The sequence below is a fragment of the Lutjanus erythropterus genome, chromosome 3 (genome assembly GCF_056507025.1).
Source record: "Lutjanus erythropterus isolate fLutEry1 chromosome 3, fLutEry1.hap2, whole genome shotgun sequence".
Taxonomy (NCBI): domain Eukaryota; kingdom Metazoa; phylum Chordata; class Actinopteri; order Lutjaniformes; family Lutjanidae; genus Lutjanus; species Lutjanus erythropterus.
In genome coordinates, this window is record NC_139319.1 from 9,399,254 (window position 1) to 9,424,065 (window position 24,812).

The window sequence follows — 24,812 nt, forward strand, 5'->3', positions numbered from 1 at the left end:
TCCCACAGGTCTCGTAAAGGTACAGCTTCTCATCAGCATGGGCTCCTCTCATGTGGACTGTCAAGTTATCGTTAAGTCTGAAAATCCTTCCATGTTTTTGAAGTAAACGCCCTTTCACCTGTGTGGATTCTGGTGTGCCTTTTCAAGTCTGGCGTCCGAGAGAATCTTTTCCCACATATGTTACAGGGGTACGGTTTCTCGCCAGTGTGCGTTATCATATGTGTTTTCAATTGTGACATTTCACAGAATCTCTTCTCGCAAGTGTTGCAAACGTACGGTCTCTCACCCGTGTGGGTTCTCAGGTGCCTTTTCAAACCACAGCTACGTCTGAAACCTTTCCCACATGTTTTGCAAGTATGCGGCTTTTCATCTGTGTGGATTGTCAAATGAGATTTCAAAGTTGATGAATCACTGAATCTTTTCCCACAAGTCTTGCAAAAGTATGGTTTCTCACCTGTGTGGATTCTCACGTGCGTATAAAATTGGGACTTGTACTTAAAAGCTTTCCCACATGTGTTACATTTGAAAGGTTTTACACCTGTGTGAATGTTACAGTGAATTTTTGACATGGTAGAGTTGTATACATTATAACTTCTGATTATATAATGTTGAGACTCTGGTTCTGGAACTGCATTTCTAGTTGATCCTGAGTCTCCATGCTCAACTCCTTTCTGATCTTGGCCGTCAGCTATGTGACAGCTGTGAGAGAGGAGCTGGTGGTCACTTTTTAGTTCTGGTTCACTGTGATCACTTTCCTCGTCAGTAGGAGTCATCATGAAGATATCAGTCTCCTGCTTCACTACCAGCTGCTCTCCCTCCTGACTGATGCAGAGTTCCTCCTGTTCCTCTTTAACCTGTGGAGGCTCTGGCTCCTCCTGTTCCTCTTTAATCTGTGGAGGCTCTGGCTCCTCCCGTTCCTCTTTAATCTGGGGAGGCTCTGGCTCCTCTTGGTCCAGACTGGAGGTCCTCTTCTGGCTACAGAACTGCTGATCAGCAAGAACCTCCTCCACCTTACAGCCATGTTGCTGTGGGAGCTCTGGAGGGACAGACAACAGAAGGAGTAGACCGTGATGGTAAAGAAAAACGAACAGGTGAACAAATTATTACCACTTGTGTACACCCAAGACGAACGCTTGACATGATAATAATTTTACATCCACTGTATTATCACACTCAAGAATTTAGATTTAAAGGATTGCTTTATTACTTCTTTATAATTGTTTTTTTATTTCATAAGCAAAAACATGGTTGACCAAATGAATAAACATCAATCAATCACACTTCACAAACCTGATTAAAGAAAAAAGTAATTGTTCCATTACTATGGGCTGAAGAGAATGAAAAATATTTCACAAAAGCCTTTACTATTGCAAAATATACAAAAGAATTCTAAAAAAAAAAAAATCATCAAGCTGTCGTTTGTGTGTATTCATAAAGTCTGTTACTTATGCAATAATGCAGTCTAGTCAAAATACATTTAAAGACATTTTGCCATCTACAAAAGTGAATTTTTCTGTAGAACGTCCCGTATATTTAACACTGCACAAATAATATGGTTTAAAAATTATTGGGATTGTAATGTGTTTCAAAATTAATGAGAATGATCAGTTTTGCATCACAATTTACATTTAATTTGGAAAAAAGAAAATAAAGATGATGTCATATGACACGTGACATGTATTTTAAGTAAGCATGTAATAAGTGGGATAATGTACAGTGAGCACGTCATTATTGTGAAATAACCCTCTTCAGGATGATTCAAGACCCCTCCGCTTTGCATCGGCATCCTGCACCATCCCGTCGGGATTTGTTTCACAGTAATGACCTGCTCACTGCTGTTTTGACAAATAATTTCCTTTATCAAAAAAAAAACTGCAGCTTCTGCGACTTGGATATTGCACTTTGCTATATTCGATAACATTTAAATTAATTGCGCATCCCCAATTAAAAAACTGGAATGGTATATAATTCGAGTTCTTCTGTGTTGTGATAGCAAAATTATAAATTTTTACCTGTGCTGTGAACGTGTACTTCAGGTTTCCAGGCGATGTCCAGCAGTCTGCGCTGACGATCGATCTCTTCTTCGTACTTGACGACAGTTTGTTTAAAAACTCTGAATATTTCTTCAGCAGCAGCAGTTAGTCGCTCGTTGACAAACTCTCTCAAACACTCAACCGAAGACATCGTTGCTTAATCACAAACGAAACATTTATCTGTCCATACGACCACAATATCGTCTTCCAGCTAGCGGTAATTCAATGCGGCTAACGTGTGTTTACTTCCGCTGTGTGTCACACTGTTAACGTTCCGACAGAAACAAATGAATAACAGGTATTAAAAGCAGGAGACATAAGAGTTAACATAACAAGATAATAAAATCCAAAAAATCATAAACCGCGAAATTTATATCTTTAAAGGGTCAAATTAAGTAAAAGTAAGACCATAAAAAGCTCAGTCCAGTGGTTCCCAACATAAAGGTCAGCCAGGTCTTCTGCAGAGTCATAATGTAAAGCAGAAAAAAACGGAATTCTGACACAATTTTTGGCCTCATCCAGTTATTTTAAATTAAACTATCTGAGAAGTTTAGAGGAGAAATCCCTCTTTGATAGAACATCAGAAGTGATGCTAACCAGACATAGCTTTTACATAGAAGGCAACACAAGGCTAAAACAGTTTGAAATTGTTTAATCTACAACAATGTATTTTATGTTTTCACTTTTTTGTGTTAAATCATAATCTGAAAAGTAAATATTGACTATAGTTGTCAGCAAATATATAGTAGTAAAGTACATATACTGTTTAAGTATATAAATTAATATACCACTAATATTCTTTCCACTATTGCTTTCCAGAAAGAACTCCATCACACACAAAGTTTTCTTATAAAAACAGCAATTTATTAAATGTCTCAGAAATTAAGTTACACACATCATGTGGAGAAAACTGCACTCATCCGTTCTGTGTGTTGACCTTCCTGTAGGTTATCAATCGTCTCTTTCAGAGCACATCATAGGTATTAGACACACTCCTCCTCCCTGTGTGTCCTCCACTGTTCTGACTGTGTGTTTAGTATTGCAGCAGACTGATCTATAATTTATTCACAGTTTGACTCAATAGTGCATCAGTTGAGAATCATCCCTCAATCATACCTCTGAATCAGCCATAATGTATTAAGCATACATGACAGGTTTAGTGTAATGATGTCAATGTGTTACAAATCAGGCTTGTCAAAATATATTTCATTAATTATTTCAAGCCCATGAAATCCAGAGGAATTTACAGTGATGCGGCTCACTCAGGCCAGTCAAGTTAAGAGAAATGCATTTATTACCGTTATTTAAATTTGAATATCCATGCAGTAGGCACTTTGGCAAATAAAACAATCGCTGAGAAAACATAAGACTAACTGAAAAGGATTATTTGGCTGAAATGAAAAACCACTAGAATAATATTCATGTGAGTGTTTCTCCTACATTAAAAGAGAAAATCCTTTAATCTCATGTCCACACTGGGATACAGCAACATATTGGGCCTCATGCAAGAACACTTAAATATTTTTATCTTAATTTTCTCTGAATTTTTTTTCATACAGTTGACTCGTACGAGTCTGCCACGTCAGATTCGGCAAACACTCCTAACTTGAGATGACTATAAATGACCCACGTAAACATTATGAATACCACCTATGTGTAGTTGCAGCATAATCAGCATAATCAATGCCCCAATAATACCAAACAAGGCTACAAGTGCTGTCAGGAAGTGTTCGATCATGACAATGCTATCAAAGAACTTCATGAGTTGGGAGATTTACGTCCTGCTTTCAGAGATTCATAAGTCTATAACAGGGACCCGCTAAAAGGAATAAGTGCTGTTATTGCCGAGTCACCTGAGGGTCACACAGTCATTGAAATAACGAAGAAACGATTCAATATTAAAATGGCTGAAAAAAAAAAAAAATCACTCAGTAGTTCAGATTTCCGACAAGCAAACCGGAAATAATATTCGGATGTAACCCCTTTGTAATGGCCAACATTTTGATTAGAAATTATATAATAATTACATTTTTTTTGTTTTGTAATTTAATTACATGTAACCAGGCCAGTCTTGCACCAAATTGTCAACATATTTATTAAATGTAATGTGTACAGGACAATGAAATATAAGATCCATGAGTGAAAAACTTGGGGTTTTGATAAAAGCGGACTATCTGAACGTGACTTCTACAACAGGGCTGGACCACTTCAAACTGTATTCATGTCTAAGAGAAAATTCAAAATATGAGTGAATTGGTGAACGCTGCAAGTTCTCAAATGACTAAAGAACTCAGCTGTTTGTTCCAGTGGTTCTTGCATGAGGCCCCTTGTGTTTTGACAATGTTCTAAAAAAAACACAATGATCAAAGTGAGGTGTGTATGTGCCTCCTAACTTCATGTCATGTTCTTACAAGAATTCTCTGATTATTACTGTCGAACAAAATGCAGGCGTCAATCAGCAGACAGCAAATATCTCGTTCAATGTTATCCTGACTAACACTGGAACATCCCAGCTGTCATTTGCAGGTTCAGCATGAACCCAAACCACAAAGATTTGGTACATATGGCTGTGCAAGTCTCTGACGTACAGGTTCTGAGTAGAAACACACGCTCTCTCAAACACACACACACACACACACACACACACACACACACACACACAAAATCCAGACGGTCTATAACATTAAGACTTCTCTGCTTCTCAGAGGACGTGACGGAGACACGATGATGTCGTCAGAGTCATCAGAGTCAACTGCAGCGGCTCCAGCAGACTCAGCTGTGCAATGAAGCTCTGTTTGCTCTGCGGGAGATACACAGGAATAATTGTGCTTAATCACCTTAATATAATGTTATTAATTCCACTGAACCAAAACAGCTCTAAAAAAAAAAAAACTAAACAAACACCTGATGAGTGGTTCGAACAACAGTAATTAGCAATTTGCATATTTAAGTTTGGTTCTCATTTCAGCAGATTATCCTCCAACAAACATTTTAATACAAAAGTGCTGAAAAATAAGCATCTATACACACAATACAGTGGCTGACTCAAAACTGACTCAAATGTGCTTAACAGTCAAAACACATAAACAATGCGTCATGTCTCGCCAACCTGCTGTGGGCGTCCTCCTGGAGGAGTGAGCGCTCGAGACGTGCCAGAGGTCTTCTTCCTCACCCTGCTTTTTGTCCTCTTTATGGAGGGATGCAGCATCTTGGCAACAAAACAACACATTCAGTAACCAACCATTCACAGCACAATTCAGACACAAAATTAGAGGAAAACAAATGTAGAGAGGACACAACTGTTTTACTGTTTAACTTTTAACAGGATGTATTTTAACATATGGATCTTGTCGAGTCATGCTTGAATTCAAGTTTCCCTGTAACCAACATTCAGTGACTCTGCACTGTGTAAATGATGCATGTTTTAAACCACAATTGCAACAAAACAACAGTTATGAAAATATGACAAAAACTGTTGACACTTTCGTCGGTAATTGAAAACAAGATGAAAATATTTGGGAGGGACAGGTTGGGAAGTGATCCAATCAGATTTAATCTCTTTGTGTGGCAGAGAGGTTAAATGCACATATTGATCTTCCCGGGAAGTCGACTAGCAGGCAACAATCACCGGTAAAAACTCGACGAACTTGAGGCCACGTTTGCAGACGAGTCTTCGTGCAATTCACAGAGGTAACGTTAAACACATTTAAATGTTTTCTTTTAAGCTAACATGATTTTTTCAGCTAACCTGAGCTGGTGTCTTTATGCTAAATTTGAATTCATAATACACACTAAAAGAAACCACAGCTGTTCTGTACTGATCAGAGAAGTGGAAAGACCAATCAACTGACATGGACAAAGATAAAAAGTGTAAAGTTTCACTGTCCTCAAATTGAAAGATGTGTCACAAAAACAAGATTACACATTTGTAGAACTGTATATTTAATGTTAGACATAATAAGTATGTATTATATTTGATCTAAATCTATTAGATTTTAATCAATTAAATAATAAAATAAAAAAAATCAGCTGAGTAAAATATGACAAATTAAATGGCATTTTAGCCAAAAGACAAAAAAAAAGTTTGCTGCAAAAATTAAGACTGCCATATCCTCTTGCAAAAAGCCTTAAAACTTAAAAATGGTGCAGTCTAATATCTCTTGCAGTCTTGTCAGGATGCAGGGGAAAAAAAAAAACAAAACGCTGACACTGCTGCTCTGCTCTCTGCACCCATCTGCTGTCAGCCTGTTATAAAGTCAGGAGAAATCGATGGGTAACGTTGCTGCAGTCTAACGGGGTCGATAAGGCGAGGGAGAAGCTTTGACAGTGGCAGCTTTAGGGTCATGTGAGGTAGTGACATTACTGGTCCACAGGGGCTGCTGAGTGTCCTCATCTGTCTTTAATAACAGCCTGTCAAAGCTGTCTGGTGCGGCAGAGACAGGGACCCTGGAATTAGATCAGTGCGCCAGCAGCATCCATCACTGCTCATAAAAGGCGTCGGGGTGGACATGATGAGCAGTTTTGAGGCTGAGAGCAGAATGATGCAGTGGTGCATACTTAACAAACACCAAGTCTGAGCCCTGACTGACAACGTTGAGTGGTTATTAATGATGCCTTTCTACATCTCCAGCATAAAAGCGTCTCATATCACCATCCAAAACATGAGTGACACAAAACTGCCGATCATGACTAAAATGAAAAATTAATTAGTTTAGGAAAACTAAGTTTGTTGATTTGAACTGAAATTAAACAGAGTTTAATCATGCTAGCTTACCCAGATGAAAATAAATGAATAAATACATTGAATGCTGTCTGTCTTTAGTAAATACAGAAGAGGGGGGAAACCCTTAACTTTTGGCTATTCTGTATTCCTTAACCAAAAGTTTACTAGCTAGCTGAAAGTTAGACATAGCCTTGATAGCCTTCTCATTATAGCTTGGCAGAGAAACTCCAACTTCTCCTCCTTTGAAAAAAAAACAAAACAAAAAACTGTTGGCCGAATTAATGGAGCAATATGTCCAAATAATAGAAAATTCAAAAGCAGAGACATCTGGCAAAATGGATCAACTGGAATGAAACAAAGAGGAGATGAATTATAAAACTCAACTGGATTGAATCCTGACACTGAACTTTTTTTGAGGAACTTCTAACTGTGTTCAAGGAACAAGAAGTTTAAATTTAATCTTTCTTAATCTTAAGACAGTTTTAAAACTGTCTGTAAATTATTTAGTTTAACCAGTTTAATGTTTAGTGTATCCACAGTCATTTCCCTTGATACCAACACTATCATCACAAAATGTAAATTGTAGGTTAGAAATATACATTTTTACTGGTAATGGCTGCCATGACAGGTTGCCCTGCTCTTAGCTGTCAGCTTCAGTGGGATAAGTTCTTTATGGGCACCACTGTGGTCTTACGGCTCCACCTTGTGGCAGAACTTGGCATAGCAGTAACTCAATCCATGCTGTTTGTCACTCAGCTCGATATAACGACTGTGTTTAATCGTTGTATCAGGTTCTTTCCCTGCTTGGTCTTTATTCCTCCCCCTTCAGAAACCACGTACAAACTCACAAATTTAAACTTAAACTTCAATAAATAAATACACAAAGTGCTGATCATAAGAAAGTATGAGTGAACCTCACCTGTTCTGCTGGGTGTGTGTGTTGGGCGAGCTCTGCTTGGTGCCAACGTGGGCAAATTGTCTTCCGTTAGAGGAGGCACAGAGAACCCTGGGCTATTGCACAAGAGTACACACAAGTAATGCGTCAAAATGCATCAAAATTCAACAAAATGCACGGTCAGTTCTTGAAACATTTTTTGTGTAAATGAGTCACCTCTCTGTTGCAAGACTACAGCGACCCAGGTGTCCCCTGAATGCAGACTGTATCATCGTCAAGGCAACCACATCTAGCTCCCCTTCCTCGGAGGATGCATCATTGCCGCGGTTTGACGCTTCTACAGCCTGAAAAGAGGGGACGAAGAAGAGACAGAGCAACAGGGAGGGGCACGGGATGAACAGAAACGCATGTATGTGGTAAGACAGAGAGAGACCATGACAGATTCACAAAATGCTTTTTAGAGTCATCTAGTGGTAATTTGACCAAACTGCAAGACTTTTTTTTATTTCAGGACAAGTCTGTCCAACATGATGAGTGTTGCCTCAGATACACATACATGTATTTATTTATGATTTAGTCTTCATCTGTACATCCTTTGCTCTGTTCTCAGGGCTTGAGAAAGTTAGTGCCAAAAGGTTTTTGAGGAATTTGGAGAATGTATCTCAGTCATTCCAATGAGATTTTAATTTTTGGTGGTTCCAATATTCACCTGAATGAGGCCTTCTTTGATTATTATAATAGTATCTGTAGAATCAGAAAGTCCAAAAGTGAAAATCTATTGAAAAAAGATAGATGCAATCATTTCCAAAATTTACATGGTTTTATCTAAAAAAAATTATTCTGCTTCAATCCACATCTGTTGCCATTCAACATTTTAAAAACAACATTTTCATTGTGGTCACAAACTTGCCACACAAAAAAGATGGGCACACACCTGTATTAACTGGTTGGTCTAGCAGCAATCTAACAGCACCATGAATTACATTTACATAACCACAATAAGAAAAACTCTATTTTGGCTTGAATAAAAGGAGATTAATTAATTTAAAATCCACTGAAACACTGTATTTAATTTGAAGACTTTGGATTTTATTATTTTTTTTTATTTTTTAGGGTAATGATGTCATAAAATACGATGACAGACATCTGAAGCTTCACTTGAAAACATCCAGAGATTTTTTCTTTCTTTCATTTAATGTTCCAGCCAGATCACTAAGATCCACCATCGCTTTTCTTTTTAACATCCCATAAACATACCGGCGAGAGTGCCTTCTGCTTTTATGCTCACTGCAAGCTCTCTGTATTTTTAAAAGGAAAATAATGACCAGGCTTTCTAATATGGCTTTTACTTTGAATTGGAAGTAATGTTATAACCTTGGTTTCTTAGGCTCATTGTCTTTTTTGTTTGGTTTTTTTACATTATTTTTATAATCAGTGTTCTTTTTACCTAATTTTACTGACTTTAATTTATCATTTTTTAAAAACATTTTATTAATATTATCATGAACATTATCTTCAGGGACTGTAACATCCAGTTCTATTAATGAATCATATTATTTTGTTTGTTTATTTTGATTTGTTTCCTGTTTGTGTTGTTTTAATTTTGTTATGTGAAGCACTTTGGGCTGCATGTGTGTACCATTACCACACTTGAATATGATGATTCTGAGGTGTAACATTGCTCAGTGACTGTTAGTCTACATGGATAAGTATGAGTGTGTGTGTGTGTGTGTGTGTGTGTGTGTGTGTGTGTGTGTGTGTGTGTGTGTGTGTGTGTGTGTGTATGAAACCTTATTCTGTGTGTCTTTCAGCAGGTCCTGGAGCTGTGACCCTCTGATGATGTGGCCTCTCAATGCTGACTGCAACATCACCATGTCCTAATGACAGAAGGCAGAAAGACGGAGTCATAAAGAAAATATAATATCTATCTGACACATCAACAGCTTCTTTTACGTAACTGTGGTGAGTTACATACCCTGTTTCTGTGCTTCCTCCAGTGTTTCTGGATGGCCAACGCTGCTTTCTCTCTTTCTTTTTCAGCCTTCTTCTCTGCATCTGTACTCTGTAGTTCTTCATCTCCTCGCTCCTCCTTCTCTCCTCCACCTCCAGTGTCCCTCTCTTCTCCCTCCCTCACACCCGCTCCAGCCTCAGTGTCCTTGTTGTCTTCTGGCGACGTGCCACAGACAGAGGAGAGCTCGGCTTGTGCAGGTTTGCTTCTGTCTTCTTCCAGAGTTTGGATCCTCGCCAGCAACTGGTCCAGCTCCTGTCTGAGAAACACAAATACACAAATAACACGTAAACAAGTGACAAAACACAACTAGCAGCCATTGTGAGGATTTCGAAGCATATGACTTGGATTTTGAGTGAAATATATGTTTCATTTTCTGAGAGGTTTTTCACAGGGAACGTATTTTGTGACACACATGGGATCAGATTATTGTATGAGGTCCTTATCCATTGTCAGTGTATTCCCTGCAGTAAATGGTGGTCAACATGCTCCCAATTTGGAGAAGCAGAACCAGCATGGAAGGTGATCAGCGTAGTGCTGTGGACGGGGTCAGCAGCAACACGTACCCTAGCCACTTAAAAAGGGGCCATCTAGAAAACACAACATTAGTTTAAGGGTATGCTGTTTTCACGACATTACTTTGCCATCTGACAGCCTTTTACGGTGGGAAACCACTGTTACATTGGCCAAATAAAGCTCTTTCCAAACCAACAAGACTCCATTGATAAAATCAGTAATTTTACTTCGCAGAACGCCGGAGTTGATGGTCTGCCTCAACTGGCTAGTTTGTCTGTGTTATTGTGTGACCTTAGTGTTTTAAAAAGTCAATTATGATTCTTGAAAGTCACACGATGAGACAAATAAACTAACCGGTCAAGGCAGAGGTAGACCATCGACTCCCGTGTTCTGTGAAGTAAAATTACTGTTTTTGCCTGTGGAGTTTGGTGGTTTGAAGAGAGTTACATTTGGCTTCTGTAATGGCAGATTCCTATCAGAAAAGGCTGTCTGACAGCAAAGTAAAGCACTGAAAATATTCTAAATATAGCGAACACTTGAACTGATACTGATTCTTTTGGGTGGACCTTATTTAAGTGGTTAAAATATGTTTTGCTAGTGACCCTGTTCACAGCAGTCCATTGCTTAGCTTCCATGCTGCTTCTCCTCTCTGCTTCTCCATCTACTGCAGATGGATAAAGTAACGATCAATAAGTGCCTCATACAACCACACTTAAAATAATCCAAACTATCCCTTTAATATCAGTTTCATTGCTAAAAATCTTTAGACTTGTTAGTTAGCTAGATTATTTAGGTTAAACAAACTGTAAAAGTGACTCCATCCAGCTGACAGTACTGGCAGAGTAAAGTTGGTCTGTAAAAACAAACTACATCTATTAACAACTTTTCTTTATAACTGTTTTTATAATATTGATTTAGCCGTCACCCACACTGTCACATCTCCTCCAGTCGTCTCCGTTTCCTGTCTGGCTGTTATATATTTAGACATTATTTGCATACAGACAATTCTTCACTGGATCTTTACGATGTTGCCAACATGATGTAACTACAAAGCGCCTGTATGACAGCAGAGGCATGAGCTCTGATCTGTGCAACTGGAATGAGTTCATTTCCCCTTTAAATTACTGTTTCAGATGTAAATCCAGAAGCAGTCGATGACAGTTATTTTAAATATCACCATACATTTACAGAATATGTAAATGTGTATAGTTGCCTTTTAATAAAGACAAGCAGAACTTAACAATACTTAAAAATCTCAAGCTCACAAATAGTAACAATACAGCAGGCTATAATGATACATATATGCCAGGTTGAGTCAAATTACTGTAATTAAGTCATTTTTTGAGCACTTGTATTTTTTTCTGTAATTGTGTTCTTTAAAAATCATAATTCACGACAATGTAGGCCTACATTTCTGGATCACAGTTTTCATTTTCACTGGAAAAAAATATTACAATTCTGATGATGTTGGGGTCTGTACCAAGCAAATATGTTTTCTTACAGCTGGAGAACAAGATTTGTAGGCCAGGGGCCTCTCTGCAGCACTACACTACTCTTCTTTCCTTTATCCAAAATAATTGCAGCTTCCACAATTTGAATATTGCACTTGGTCATATTGTGATTTCAATAATATTTTAATTAACTGTGCAGCCCTATTTTTAACAGCAGGGATGGGTTGCACCAGCTGGTCTTCCCTAAGCCTGGTCCTAACTTCTAAGTTAGGTACATAGACTACGCCCACTCTGAGACATGCATGCCAATGTGACTGCCCACAAGATTATGGCCACTGCATAGCAGTGTGTTTTGCTGGGATACATTGTCATGCTAATTTGTTTCTTATGTGAGCCAAAGTTATGGAGAATCAAAGAAAAAGACTAAAAGGCCATTTCAAAGACACTGCGATAAGAAAACTGATCTGACATAGGAACAAATAAGAAGAACTGAATGATTTGGAGAGAAATAAGAGGCAATAAATAATTGTTCAGACTCAGATAGCCTCCATTCAGAAAATGATGTATGGCAAAAGTCAAAAGACCTCCTGAGCAAGCCAAAGAAAGACGTCTCTTAACAACAAACCAGCAGATCATCTGACCACCTGGCCTTGATTATGACTTAACACCTGCTTTGACTAGGCGTAAAAGTTACGCCTGGTCTCAGTGAGAAGAGGACTGCAGCCCCGATGATGCAACCAGTGTAACTATTAGATCGTCGTAGGTGCAACGGGCCCCAGCAGTTTTACTCGTAACTGAGTAATAAGTACAGATTTTCAGTGTTTTTTCCACCCCTGCTCAAATGACAACATCATTTAATCATATCAGTGGCAGATTACAACTAAAACATACTTGTGCTGCTGTCTCTCTTTGTCCCGTTCTTTTGTCTGTTCGTCTTTCCATCGTTCTGTCTCTTTTTCCAGTTCTTCTCTTTCTGTCCTCAACTGTCTCAGTTCATCACTGAAAACACAAACACAGCACAGATTCAGTCTCAAGAACAAAACTTCAATGGTTTTATGTCCACAGCAGCTGTCAGTGATGACATAATAAGATGTCTGGTTTTCTCCCTCTGGTGTATCTCACAATTTTAGATTATCAACATTTACTATGGCATAAAAAGATGGATATATTGTATATCATATATAAGTGAACTGCTGCTCACTCACTCTTTACTTGACAGCGTCTCTTGAAGCTCCGCCCGCTCCTTCTCCAATTGGCTGAGGCGTTCTCTCAGATCAGAACCCTCCTCCCCTTCCTCGTTGACTGTTCCCACGGAGACCACTGCCTCTGTTGCCATGGTAAACCCCAGAATCTCAGTGGGCGTGACCTGGACCTCCTGATCCAATTGTCCGCTGCTCTTTGCTGACTGCGTGTGTCTTCTGCTGTCCTCTCGTCTCTGATTGGAGGAGAGAGGAGCCGCGCTCTGTCATAAAGCTACAGTGTGACACACATGACTGTGTGTGTTTACATGGACAACTAGTTACAGTTTTCACTCACCTTCTCCACCTCCAAGAGTCTTCTCAACAGTCTCTGTTTACTCCACTCTCTGTAACCTAGGACACACACACACACACACACACACACACACACATCAGCGTTACATTACAGAATACAATGGTGTTTTAACTTTTAATGCAAGGTTTGATAATTCCCTACAAATTCTGACTTAACAACCGAGTCAGCTACAGGACTGGATTTATTAATCAGACTGTTACAGGACTTTAAAAACACTAAATGACCTGATATTTTTATACTTTGTTTGCAGGGCTGTTGATTAATTATGTTTCATTACTTTATGTAATGGTTTTATTTCTGTCGTCATATTTTATTGCTTCCTCACAATAAAAAAAATCTTTCAATAAAATCCTCACTTTGAATTGATTTATCAGATTAAATGAGTAAAGTGTTGGGATAAAGGACTTGTGCAGTGAGGGGAAAAAATGCTACATATTGGTTTTGACTCCATAACAATAATATCTTGTAAATTTCTAACACTTCATGATTAGCTTAACAAGCACGCTGTGGTTGTGTAAAACAACAACAACTGTGGACAAAGTAGGTGGAAATAACACAGGAGAGGACGGAGAAGCTAATGTGACTGTAAACAACAGCAAAATGTCGTAGAGAACTCTCAGCATAGCTTTTTTTTTTCTTTTCAGTCTCTGTTTCTGTATGACATATCATAAAATATCCTAATCTTTATCTGCAGTCATGTGGAAATATCCAGTTTAAACATAGTCAATAGATATGCAAAAAAAAGCTGCACAGCATTCAAATGTTGAATGGTGTTACATTAGCTTTGGAGCTTTGAACTATTCTGTGCAGCCCTTACAATTTCTATCCTGCATCATGATATATTCCACAGATCTTTGATGCTCAAAATACTATATTCCTTCTGGATATATATTAATGTTTTTGGCTTAGTTAAGATGGGTAAACAGTCTGTTCCTAATACAGTTTCTACTGAAATGAAGAGCCGCCCACTAATACTATCAATACACCTGAGTACATTTCAAGTATAATGAAACATTATATTTTATACTTTCCTCTGTATGGAATATTGTACAAAATGTCATTACTCAACTGCAGCTTTCATAATGTTTCTCACATCACCATGTTGTAGACACTTAACACAGTAAGTTCCCACTATTTTATCCTGATTTTGCACTCTGTGATTTATACACCTGACAGCTTCATGTACAGCAGAAGTATGAAGTATTTCAACAAAGCTGGGGTTAATTAAGTAAACTGTCAGAGGAGGTACAGTGAAGGTAAAACTATTAATTAAATGTATTTTAAAGTAAAGTAAACGTCTTTTAATCTGGCCAGTTTTGGTTGTACTGGGACAAAAGGTGTCAGTGTGGTTTTGTTGCGTGAGAACAGACCTTTGAGTCCCCCTGCAGGACTGTCAGTGTTGAGCTCCTCTCTGAGCGCTGTGTTCTCCTGCTGGAGCTGCTTCAGGTTCTCAGACAGACGATGAACCGTGGAGCTTAAAGCTTTCTGCTGCCGCTGGGAGCATTTGCTCTCTGCTCGACTGCTGCAGACAGAAAGAGACAGGAAGGGATTTCATGAGAAAGAAGGAGATAATAAATGCGGGGGTGGCAATATTTTTGAACATTCATCACAAATCCTGCAACCCCTGCCCTTTGACTGATCTGAGTGATGATGCAGGATCAAAGTCTCTGACTACCAGAAACTTGCAGACACAGATTCCTTTGATCCCCTTTGAGCTCCTAAATGTTGCTGAAGGGGAAGGAAAGTGACTGATTTGACGTTTTGTGCCTGAGTAATGACGACAGGTTTAATCTTTTTCAGGCAAACTTCAGTTCTCTAATAGAGAAATCTGCAATATTTACACTGCAATGTCAACATGATATTGCAAACAAAAGACGATATCTTTATAGGTTTTTTTTTGTGTATTTGGTAGCCTTATGAAGATTTAAAGGAACAACCAGCATTTACTGACAATAATGTTTGAGTACCCATGAGATAAGGAACAGCTGATAAAGTCACAGCCAAAATCAGCTAATCCTGCAATAATTCAGTCGTAACTCTATAGTAATCAATGTTGGAAAGTAACTAGCTATATATAACAACATTTTGTAATTAACTTACAAAACAAATGTAATTCTACATATTCAGTTACAGTTACTGAGAAACAACATGCAATTAAATTATAGTTACTAATCAAAATGTTGGTGATTACAAAGGAGTTACATCAGAATATTCTGTACTGTTTTCAGTAAAAAGTTTACATGTAGAATATAAAGATAAAGGTAAATAATAATAAAGGTCAGCTTTATTGTCACAAAACATTTTTTCTGTTGCTTTGCATCTTTTCACTATGCAGGAATGTCTTCTTTTGGCATATTTGGGTTTGGGTAGTTGGAATAAATTTGTGCAACACCATCAAGGGTAGGATGACTTACAAGGAGCTGACTTTACATCTAGACATGCTCCATTCATTGGGCAGTACGTATGCGCTCAGATTTTGAGTTTTGTTTTTGATTGGTTCTCTTGCACTGCCAAACAAATCAATGGTCATTGCTCTAGGCAACCTGATTTGACCATGCCTGTCCCATGTCAGACAGGAACACCTTTAAGTGCTGGATATTCAACAATATTTTCCTTATGAAATCAGAAAAGGCCTGGACTTTTCAGCTTTATTACACAGGTAAAAACATTTGTTACAAAAGTAATCAAATGTAAAAAGTTATATTACTATGATGAAGTAGATGAAGGAGGAGTATGCTTACTATTAGTAATCATATAGTTATTATAAGCTACAGTAGAAGCCCATGATCACAGTTACAAAGCAGTGGACAGAGAGACCTCTGATGACCCACCTTTATCCTTTCAGACAGACATAAGCATTAGTTTATTAAGGATCACTGTATGTTGTTACAGCATTCTGTAACACTATTTGTCCTTGATCACAAATGAAAAGGGAAGATGAAATGGGTCAGCAGATGCATACCTTTTCTCTGCAGCTTCTAGAAGCATCCTCAGCCTCTGGATCTGAAAGACGAGACACAACCACTTTATAATTCAGGTGATATTTCCTTTTCCACTGCTGAGCTCACACTCTGCAGCCAAAGTAAACATGATGAAAACATTATCTGTCACAGCAAGGAAACAAAGTTTAGTCAAGGAGCACATCTCTCATCCAAACACTGTTTTTAATGTAAGTTAATCTCTCCATTTCCTTTAGTGGTTGTTTCAGGTGTTCTGCTTGGGAAAATTTGTGTGTAGTAACATGACAATAGACTTTAATTTAACAAGTAACAGCACTGTGTATGGATAGCAACAGATGTTACCTCCTCATAGTAGGTTTCTATTGTGATTTTCAGCTCCTCCAGGTTGGTGGTCCTTAGATCACTTTGTAGTTTACTGTAAAAAAAAAAAAGGCAAATCACCTGAACATTATGCTGCTTCACATGTAAAATAAATGAACTTGTGCAAAGATGGGAGAGCGTTCTCACCTCAGAGCGTTTTCTTTCTCTCGACACTGCTGCTCCAGCTTCAGGATTCTCTGTTTCAGCCCATTGAGAACCTGGATGGATAAAACAAATTTCACAAAATCTGTCAGACCAATCCTAAAAATAATCTCTGGTATGTTCATCAACAGAATGGATGCACTCACCACGCTCCCTTCTCTCTTCTTATCCACCAAACTTCGAGTATATTCAGAGCCCTATAGAAAAAAAGTTTTTAAAATGTGTCTATTGTTTTAAGTTACTTTGATGAAAACGAAGCAATTGAGGGACCGTACTTTGGTGGGATCCAACAGTTCTTCTATCTGTTTCTCTCTTTTAGCGTTATCTTCCTCCAGGCGGCGTACTTTGGCTTTCATTTGCTGGTTGTCAGACTTCTGTGCGTGGAGACTCTGTAGAGCACAGCACAAGTGACTAATTACATATAAAGAAAGGAATAAAAGAGGATAAAAACAGCGCAAATGGAAGTCCTGAGCTGGAAAAGCTATATAAAAAGTTTTCATCCACACAGAGAAAAATGTCTAAATCCCCTTTTCCCCTCTGCAGAGAGAAAAAAATCTCAGTAAACTACAGCACAACACACTGGAACTAGTGAACATTCAATGCTTTGCTCAAGGTCACTTCAGTGGATCAGAGATGCACACATTGTGTTACACTGATGCTGAATTCTCCTGCTGAAGAAAAATCTCCCTGCTTGCCGCTTGCAATACCACCCTGATGCACAATGTTTTATCAGTGCTTTTTTTCCCTGTTTGCATAATGTACACAACATTCATTTTGTAAAACCCTTTTCACACATGCAGTCCATCCTTGAAATGTTCATGAACATTTTCTGCATTGGGTCATTTGTGAATGAGACCAGGAATTCAGGAAAAAATAATCCACCAATTTCCAACCCCAAGACCTAGTAACATTTCAGGGAAAATGCATGTATGGCTGTGTTGTAAATGAAACCAGTAACATTACAGGAACAAGCACATAAAGGTTATGTCCGTCTGATGAAACACTTACAGGTGGAGTGAGTGAATCAATCACTCTTTTTATTGTTTCACAGTGAAGACACTGGTATCTAAAAACCAAATTGACAGGAAAGAGGCAGAGGGAAAAAAGGCTAAATTAGATGGGACAGTACAGGTGGGGCACCACAGGCTTTGCCCCATCTTCTTCTTCTGTTGAGCTTTATGGCACTGTCCCTTGCCCAGACTATTTCAGCTTGGCCATGGCATGTGTGAAAAGGCGCAAGATGGAAATGTTCCTTAATGTATAGTAGCTGCATGTGTGAACAGTGAAAATCACTAGCTGTGCGTGAAAGGTCATCCCAGCAATTTACCAGAACTACGTGTCATAGTAGCTTATCTCTTTTACCTTCTTGAGGCGTATAATCTCATCGTACATGTCCTCCTTGTCTCTGCAGTCACCTGGGCTGAGGGTGAACCCTGCAACACATAGAGACAAATAAGAAAGATGCTACATAATTACACAAACAGTCACCCACATATTCTCACCTTGCAGTTATGAAACACCTGGTGGTGTTTATTTCATGCCACCCTCACTATCCAGCCTGCTTTCTCATACTGTCTCCTGAGATGCTCCTCAGCCAACTCCTCTGTTTAGCACAAAATCTGACCTTCAGCTTCGACTCTACTTTTCCTCCCTTAGTTTCTCATTCTGACACACCTACACATCCTCTCACCGTTGGATCCAGAGTGGAGATGTTTGTGTTTCCTCATGCTCAGGGTCTGTTTGAGGAGCTCTGGTGTGACATCGCACTCTGATCTCAGCGTCTGGGATGCATCTGAAAAAGAGACAGACAGAGAGAATATATTTCTCAACACAAATCAATACTCTGTCTGATTCATGCATTTAAGACCCTTTGAGAGCAAGCTCCCTCAAGGTCCACCACTCCAATTTTTCTTTATAAAAAAGGATCAAATAAGTATGCATAATGCTGTAAAGTACAGAGATAATTAAACCAAAGAGAATCTACAACTCTACTGAGCTTTTCAGCCTGTTTTAGCTCTTCCTTTTGAGTCTGCAAATTCCATTCTCAGTAACTAATTTCCAGCAGCAGGCAGCTGTTTTCAGAGAAAAAAACAGATAAACACACTGCAGTGCTTCTATTTGCCAATTTATATCAAGGAGGGTACACTGAATAACAGAAACACTTCTCTCTATAATGTAATACAGTTCAACAGCATCACAAACTACATCCTCCAGAGTGACCATCACACTGAATCAACACCACTCTAAAACAGTTTCAACATTTTTGCCTTCATGGAGGTCAGATTCATTGCAGAATTGTTGTATTAGACTGAATTTGTTTTTGTTAGCTGATCCAAAAATAAACTAGCAAAATACATTAAAGTGAAAGTGTGTTACACTTAAAGGGATGGTTCCAATTTTATGAAGTGGGGTTGTATGAGGCACTTCTCCATATTCTGATGAGAAACCACCACAAACAGTAATTTTACTAACAGAACACATGAGTTGCTGCTCTAATGCTGCCTCGATCTGTTAGTTAGTTTACCTTATTGTATGACTTCAGTGAATTTGAACTAATCATTAAAAGCACCAAAGTCCCACAATAACACAAATTAAGTAACAAATCTGTATAGCGGTAAACAAGCATCTCATGTGCTCTGCAAGGTAAAAATACTGTGAGTCTGGTAGCTTTGGAGAGAGTGATATTTGGCTTATATAAAAGTGGTCTCCTGTCAGAAAAGGCTGTCTGATGGCAAGGTAAAGCAGTGAAAATATTCTAAATATAGTGTACACCTCAGCTGCTACTGATTGCTTTGGGGGCTGACTTTTTTTAAGTGGCTAAAATACATTTTGCTGCTGATTCTGTCCACAGCAGTACATTGCTTAGCTTGGTACACTGGTTCTCCTGCTGCTTCTCCAAAGTGGGGGTGTACCATCGCCATCTACTGCAGGTAACACACTGACAATGAATAAGTACCTCATACAATCCCACTTCAAACAATCTGACCTATCCTTTCAAGGCAGAGAATTGATTTTCTCATCATGAAAACCCAGAGAGATGAAGTCAAATGCAGTGTTTCCCCTATCCTGGTTCTCAGAGCTCACCGCCCTGCATGTTTTAGATGTTTCCAACACACCTGATTCAGATGATCAGCTCGTCATGAAGCCTCTGCATGATAGCCTGAAGCCTGATAACGAGCTGATCATTTGAATCAGGTGTGTTTGAGCAGGGAAACATCTAAAACATGCAGGGAAGTGATCTCTGAGGACCAGGATAGGGGAAACACTGAAATGGAGTATTGTTGAAGCACTGTGTTGCTAATCATCAGTTTCCCAAAGACATCAGTACTGAGCAGGACACCTTCAAAGTAAGCAAACCAGTTATCAGCAGAACAAAGTGAGTCTGAGTCTCTCACTTCTCGCTCTCTCCGTCCCTCTTTCAATCTGAGCTTCAGCAGCCACGCCTCCCACCACCCCTCCTGAGGAGAGACACCGTCTGCAGAGCTTCAGCTGTGTTTGTATGCTGCTTACCGTAACCGTTGCTGAGGGATGTGAGATGAGCTGAGCCCCTCTCCCCAGGCATGTCACCTCTGTTGTCCCCCAGGGAGGCCCTCGGCAGTCTCCAGGCCGCCACTGCTGCTCTTCTTGAGTTCACGTTCATACTGGAGAGGTATGGAGACTCTGCACATATACATATGGTATATAAAAAATCACGGCATTTAGAAAGAGGGCTTGTTAAAATTCCTCACGGAGCACCTGAGCAGGCCTTACTGGGAGAAAGAGGAGGCTTGCCAGAAGATCTCTTCCTCCTTGTTTTCTGATGGTGAAAAAGTACAAGGTGTTAAGGCAGAGGACGGGTTTATTAACCAAACTAATTCCATGAGGCAAAACATATGTCGAAAGCAAGACATTAACCCAAACAGGAAAAAGGGGTATAAATATAAAGTAAATTAAGTCCCATGACAGATGAAATTCATCAGTAACAGGTCATTTGTTTACCTTTTCCAAAAAATCAGCAGAGAAAGAGAAGCCATCCTAGGTTGGACAGAAGAGTGAGAGTGAGGCAATTAGTGGATTAACTGATTGGTCGATGTAAAGACAATTAATTGCTAACTGTGTTGACAATCATTTCAGTCATGTTTCAGGCAAAAATGTCAAACATCTGCCGGTTTCAGCTCCTTAAATATAAAGGATTTGCTGCTTTTCTTTGTCATCTATGACAGTAAATGAAGAGTCATTGGGTTTTGTCACTTTGGGCTCTGGGAAATGGTGATGAGCATTTTTTACAATTTCTTTTCATTTTATAGACTAAACAACTAATCGTGAAAATAATCAGTGGGTTAACTGATAATAAATAATAGTAACAGGGATTGTCGGCTCGTTCAGCCCCTTTGGAGTAAAATTCTTAGACACATGAGTAAGTGGCTGGGTAAGACGTTGCCAGTGTCTCCAGTGTCTGTGTTTACTGGGAGACAGATCACAAGTGCATAACGTGTCAAGAGAAGAATTCTCAGTTGTTATGGCTGGAGTCATTACAACTACTAGAACAATACTCAGGTACTGGAAATCAACAAAACCCCCAGAAATAAAAGACTGGGTCAATTATATGACACGCCAAAGGACCGATCTGGGGGGATTTTTAGAATTATTTTGCACTGTCTGGGGGCCCTGAAGCATGATTTTTTTTGTCTTGCCCAGCCTATTTTACTTGTATTTACTCTTTTTTTTAAATTATTAACATTATTAATTTTAATTTGTTTATTCAATTTTAGTTTTGTTATTTTTATTGTTTTTTGGGGTGCTGGTGTTGTGCCCCCTCTTGTAGGGATCGCCATTATCTTGTTTCTATTGTATTTTTGTTTTAGACTGTCAAGATTGAGTGTCTCATTTGATGTGTGGAATTGTAATGTACCAACTCCAGCAAAATCAATAAAAAATTGAATTATAAATGATAACAATAATAATAAGAAGAAATCATTCTTAGTTTCAGCCCTAATTTAGAGAGATTTTGAAATGCTTGATTAATTCATGTTAGTCAAAACTTCATAAACCAGTGTCTCCCAGCCCCAGGGGTTCAATGATGCAATCATTTATTAAGACATTCAACTGGAGAAAACAGAAAAAACTTTCTCTGTTACACAAAATACTTACACTAGTTTTTATTTGACAAACACTTAATACTTTCACTTCTACAGACCTCTAAAAAGTGCTTCACACGAGAAAATCCGCAACAAGACAAAAAGAAGGATTTGGTTGAAATGCTCTCAACACATATCCAGACATTACAAGGAGGGGTGACAAATGATTAAGTACATTAACTTAAGTACAGTACTTTACAGTACAATTTTGAGATACTTGTACTTAACTTGACTTGTTTTTCACTACTTGTGTTTTCTTTATAGTGTTTAACCAGTATTTTTTAATTTTTCTAAAAATCTTTCATTTCATTGCCCTGATATAATTTTGGACAATAACATTTATTGTTAAACTGTAAAATGTCCTGCCTCCAGTACATATCTGTATCTCTAGTGTCAACCAATTCTGACGGATCATTGCAAAAATGTGTGTTTATGTATATGTTATTCTATATTCTGTGTATTATATTCTGTAAAAAAAAATATATCGGCCAATATATTGATATCTAACTAATTTTTTCAGCCTCTTATATGAGTATCGGCATGGGTAGGCTACCAAAAATCTAGAATCTAGAAATTTTTCTTAAAAAAAAATAATAACTAGCTATATTGCAGTGTTAGTACTCTTTTCTTTAGGTACTTTAAGTATATTTAAGTACAAGTAAAAAATGTTGGGCATAACTGTCATTAAGTTGTGTGCTGTTTTGGGTGACAGGCTCAATGTGGACACAAGTGTGACAAATGACACTACATGCTTTAAAGTTAATTAACTACTTAACGTTCACTAACTATAATAACTCATTTACAGTCGGATGTCCTGTTGACCTAACCAAAGCTAAGGACTCACCAGCTCCTCATAGTCTTCATCTGTTTGAACGTCACTCGCCTCCAGAGACATCTTAGCAGTTGTATTAAACATTGCAGATAACAAACGTTACGTTAAGTTGGACAACTTGACTTTATCCGTATTTAATCCTCTCATTTTTTCCCCCCCAAGTCAAAAAGCGCACTTCAGGTCGCCCTTCTTGCTAACGTTAGTAGTAAAAACATGGGGCAACAAAAGAGACGTTAGCTCTGCTACAACTCAGGTTTTCATTGTCCAAAACACCGCGGGTTCTCCAACTAACAAGCCGGTGGTAAACACTGTTGACCATAATGTCCTGAAATCCGTTAAAATGTTGTTTTCTTTCCACGCAGAGGTTACTGTTTTCACATCACTGTTGCAGATAGAGTCGTCTAGCAACCAGGCAGCTGTTAATGAGCTGCGTTAAACCAGCTACGAAAAGGCAGACTTTTACCGGAAAAGTTATATACGCCTTCAAAATAAAGGCATTGATACGATGAAAATTGGCAAATACGTATCAAAGTTTGTTGAGAGGAATACTTAGCAATTTAATATAGACTTTTGAATGAATTGTCTTTTCAAACAGGGCAGATGTGTATTGTTTGGCAGGATATGGCAGCACGTTTTTCAACGAGAGTTTTATTTTGAAAATTCAAGGCGGTTGTACATTTTCCGCTTAGATTAGCTTGACAGAGGTAATAAGTAAACCACAGCCCGGGGCAGAGTGTCAATAGTATTCGTGTCCATCCTCGCTTCTGACTCATTTCCTCATGTTGTCCATTGGTTGAGAGGTGCTAAAGGAGGGACTTAAAGTGTTTTCTTCCAGTAGGACGAGAGAAGAAGACGAGGAAAAGGAAAAGAAAAAGGAGCCAGTGCTCCCTGTTGAACTTGTTAGCTTCTGACCCTGTTGTACAGTGTATAATACAACATTTAACATATACAAAACTTAATGCACACAAAAAGCAAACATAAAATACTTATGTAGTTTTTATACATAGATGCAGTGTTGGAATGGAACTAAATTCATTTACTCAAGTACTTGGGTACAAATTTGAGGTACTTGTATTTTGCTTGAGTATTTTCTTCTCATGCTGCTCTCTACTTCTGCTCCACTAAATCTCAGGGGGAAAATTCCACTTCTTACTTGACTTACTTCTTTACAAATAATCATTAAGCCGATCGACATTGTTAGTTGGACAAAACACTTGGGGCTCGGGGTAATTGATTGCATTTCTTACTTATTTCAGAAGTTTCACAAAACCAAACAATCAACTGATTAATGGAGGAAATAATCAGCGGATTAATCCATAATGAAAATAATCATTTGTCCTATACAAAATGGTTGAAAATGAATTCCCCCTTAACCAACTACAGCAGTAAAATCCTGCTTTTACATGAACGCATGAGTAATAAAATCTAATAATATATTACAGTTTAGCAGTCACAGAGGACATTTTTCTGCATTGACTACTTTTACCTTTAATTATTTAACTACATTTTCCTGATTACATTTACATACTTTTACTGAAACAAGTATTTTACAGTGTGGTGTTAGTACTTTTGCTGAGGTAAAGTATCTGATTACTTCCTCCACCACTGGAACACCAACTTTATTTTTAATATTATTCATTAGACTATGAGTAAATGTATTCTGGAACATTCACAAAATGCATCTTATTATAGTTATAATAGTTGTATTTTCTCAGACATATTTGAGTATGCAATAAAATTTCCACCAGCATCCTCTGAGTCAAAATATTTTCTTTTGAGGAGATTTTTTTTCTTGCAATATGCCATTTCCATGCTCTTATTTTGCCTCTTTCAACCCTGAACCCTCTCTACATTTGCATCGTTCTTCACACCGTCCTCTCCTCTCAAACTCTGTAGAGAACACAGTACAGACTGTTGTTACCGTATCATATTCTCATCCACACTGTTTATACAGGTGGTGGACCCCCAGAGCCACACAGTCCGGCAAACCAGCATACTTTTGCTCACGGGCAAACAAACCCATTGCATATCTCATCTAAGACATACAGTTGTCCAGCTTTCTTATGAAAGAGTTAAACTGGTTCAACAAAATGGATTTTGTGAGTGTGATCCAAGAAAAGTGAGTGAACTTTACCAGAACAAAACCCATCATCATTTCTGACCACATCCACAGAGATGATGGGAATGGGAAGCTCTGAACA

General features: G+C 38.4%; 2 protein-coding genes and 1 long non-coding RNA gene across 3 annotated transcripts; 1 reads left to right on the forward strand and 2 right to left on the reverse strand.

The window, feature by feature from the left end:
• Positions 1-2,323, reverse strand: LOC146329645 (uncharacterized). The gene is made up of 2 exons (XM_084714909.1): positions 2,013-2,323; positions 1-1,036 (listed from the first exon to the last, which is right to left on the reverse strand). The coding sequence occupies exons 1-2, from the start codon at positions 2,182-2,184 to the stop codon at positions 72-74; spliced, it is 1,137 nt and encodes a 378-aa protein (XP_084571035.1). The 5' UTR covers positions 2,185-2,323; the 3' UTR covers positions 1-71.
• Positions 956-12,979, forward strand: LOC146329646 (uncharacterized). The gene is made up of 4 exons (XR_014769827.1): positions 956-1,091; positions 7,882-8,060; positions 9,466-9,613; positions 12,846-12,979. It is a non-coding gene; the product is annotated as an uncharacterized LOC146329646 (long non-coding RNA).
• Positions 4,182-23,029, reverse strand: iqce (IQ motif containing E). Its single transcript, XM_084714914.1, has 21 exons — positions 22,624-23,029; positions 20,641-20,676; positions 20,413-20,458; positions 20,173-20,322; positions 18,353-18,454; positions 18,025-18,095; positions 16,938-17,051; positions 16,809-16,859; positions 16,648-16,718; positions 16,483-16,555; positions 16,143-16,183; positions 14,551-14,702; positions 13,163-13,218; positions 12,832-13,061; positions 12,518-12,625; positions 9,627-9,918; positions 9,442-9,528; positions 7,868-7,995; positions 7,676-7,767; positions 5,143-5,241; positions 4,182-4,833 (listed from the first exon to the last, which is right to left on the reverse strand). Exons 1-21 carry the CDS (start codon positions 22,693-22,695, stop codon positions 4,709-4,711), a joined length of 2,196 nt encoding a protein of 731 aa, XP_084571040.1. The 5' UTR covers positions 22,696-23,029; the 3' UTR covers positions 4,182-4,708.
• Between the last annotated feature and the right edge of the window lie 1,783 nt (positions 23,030-24,812).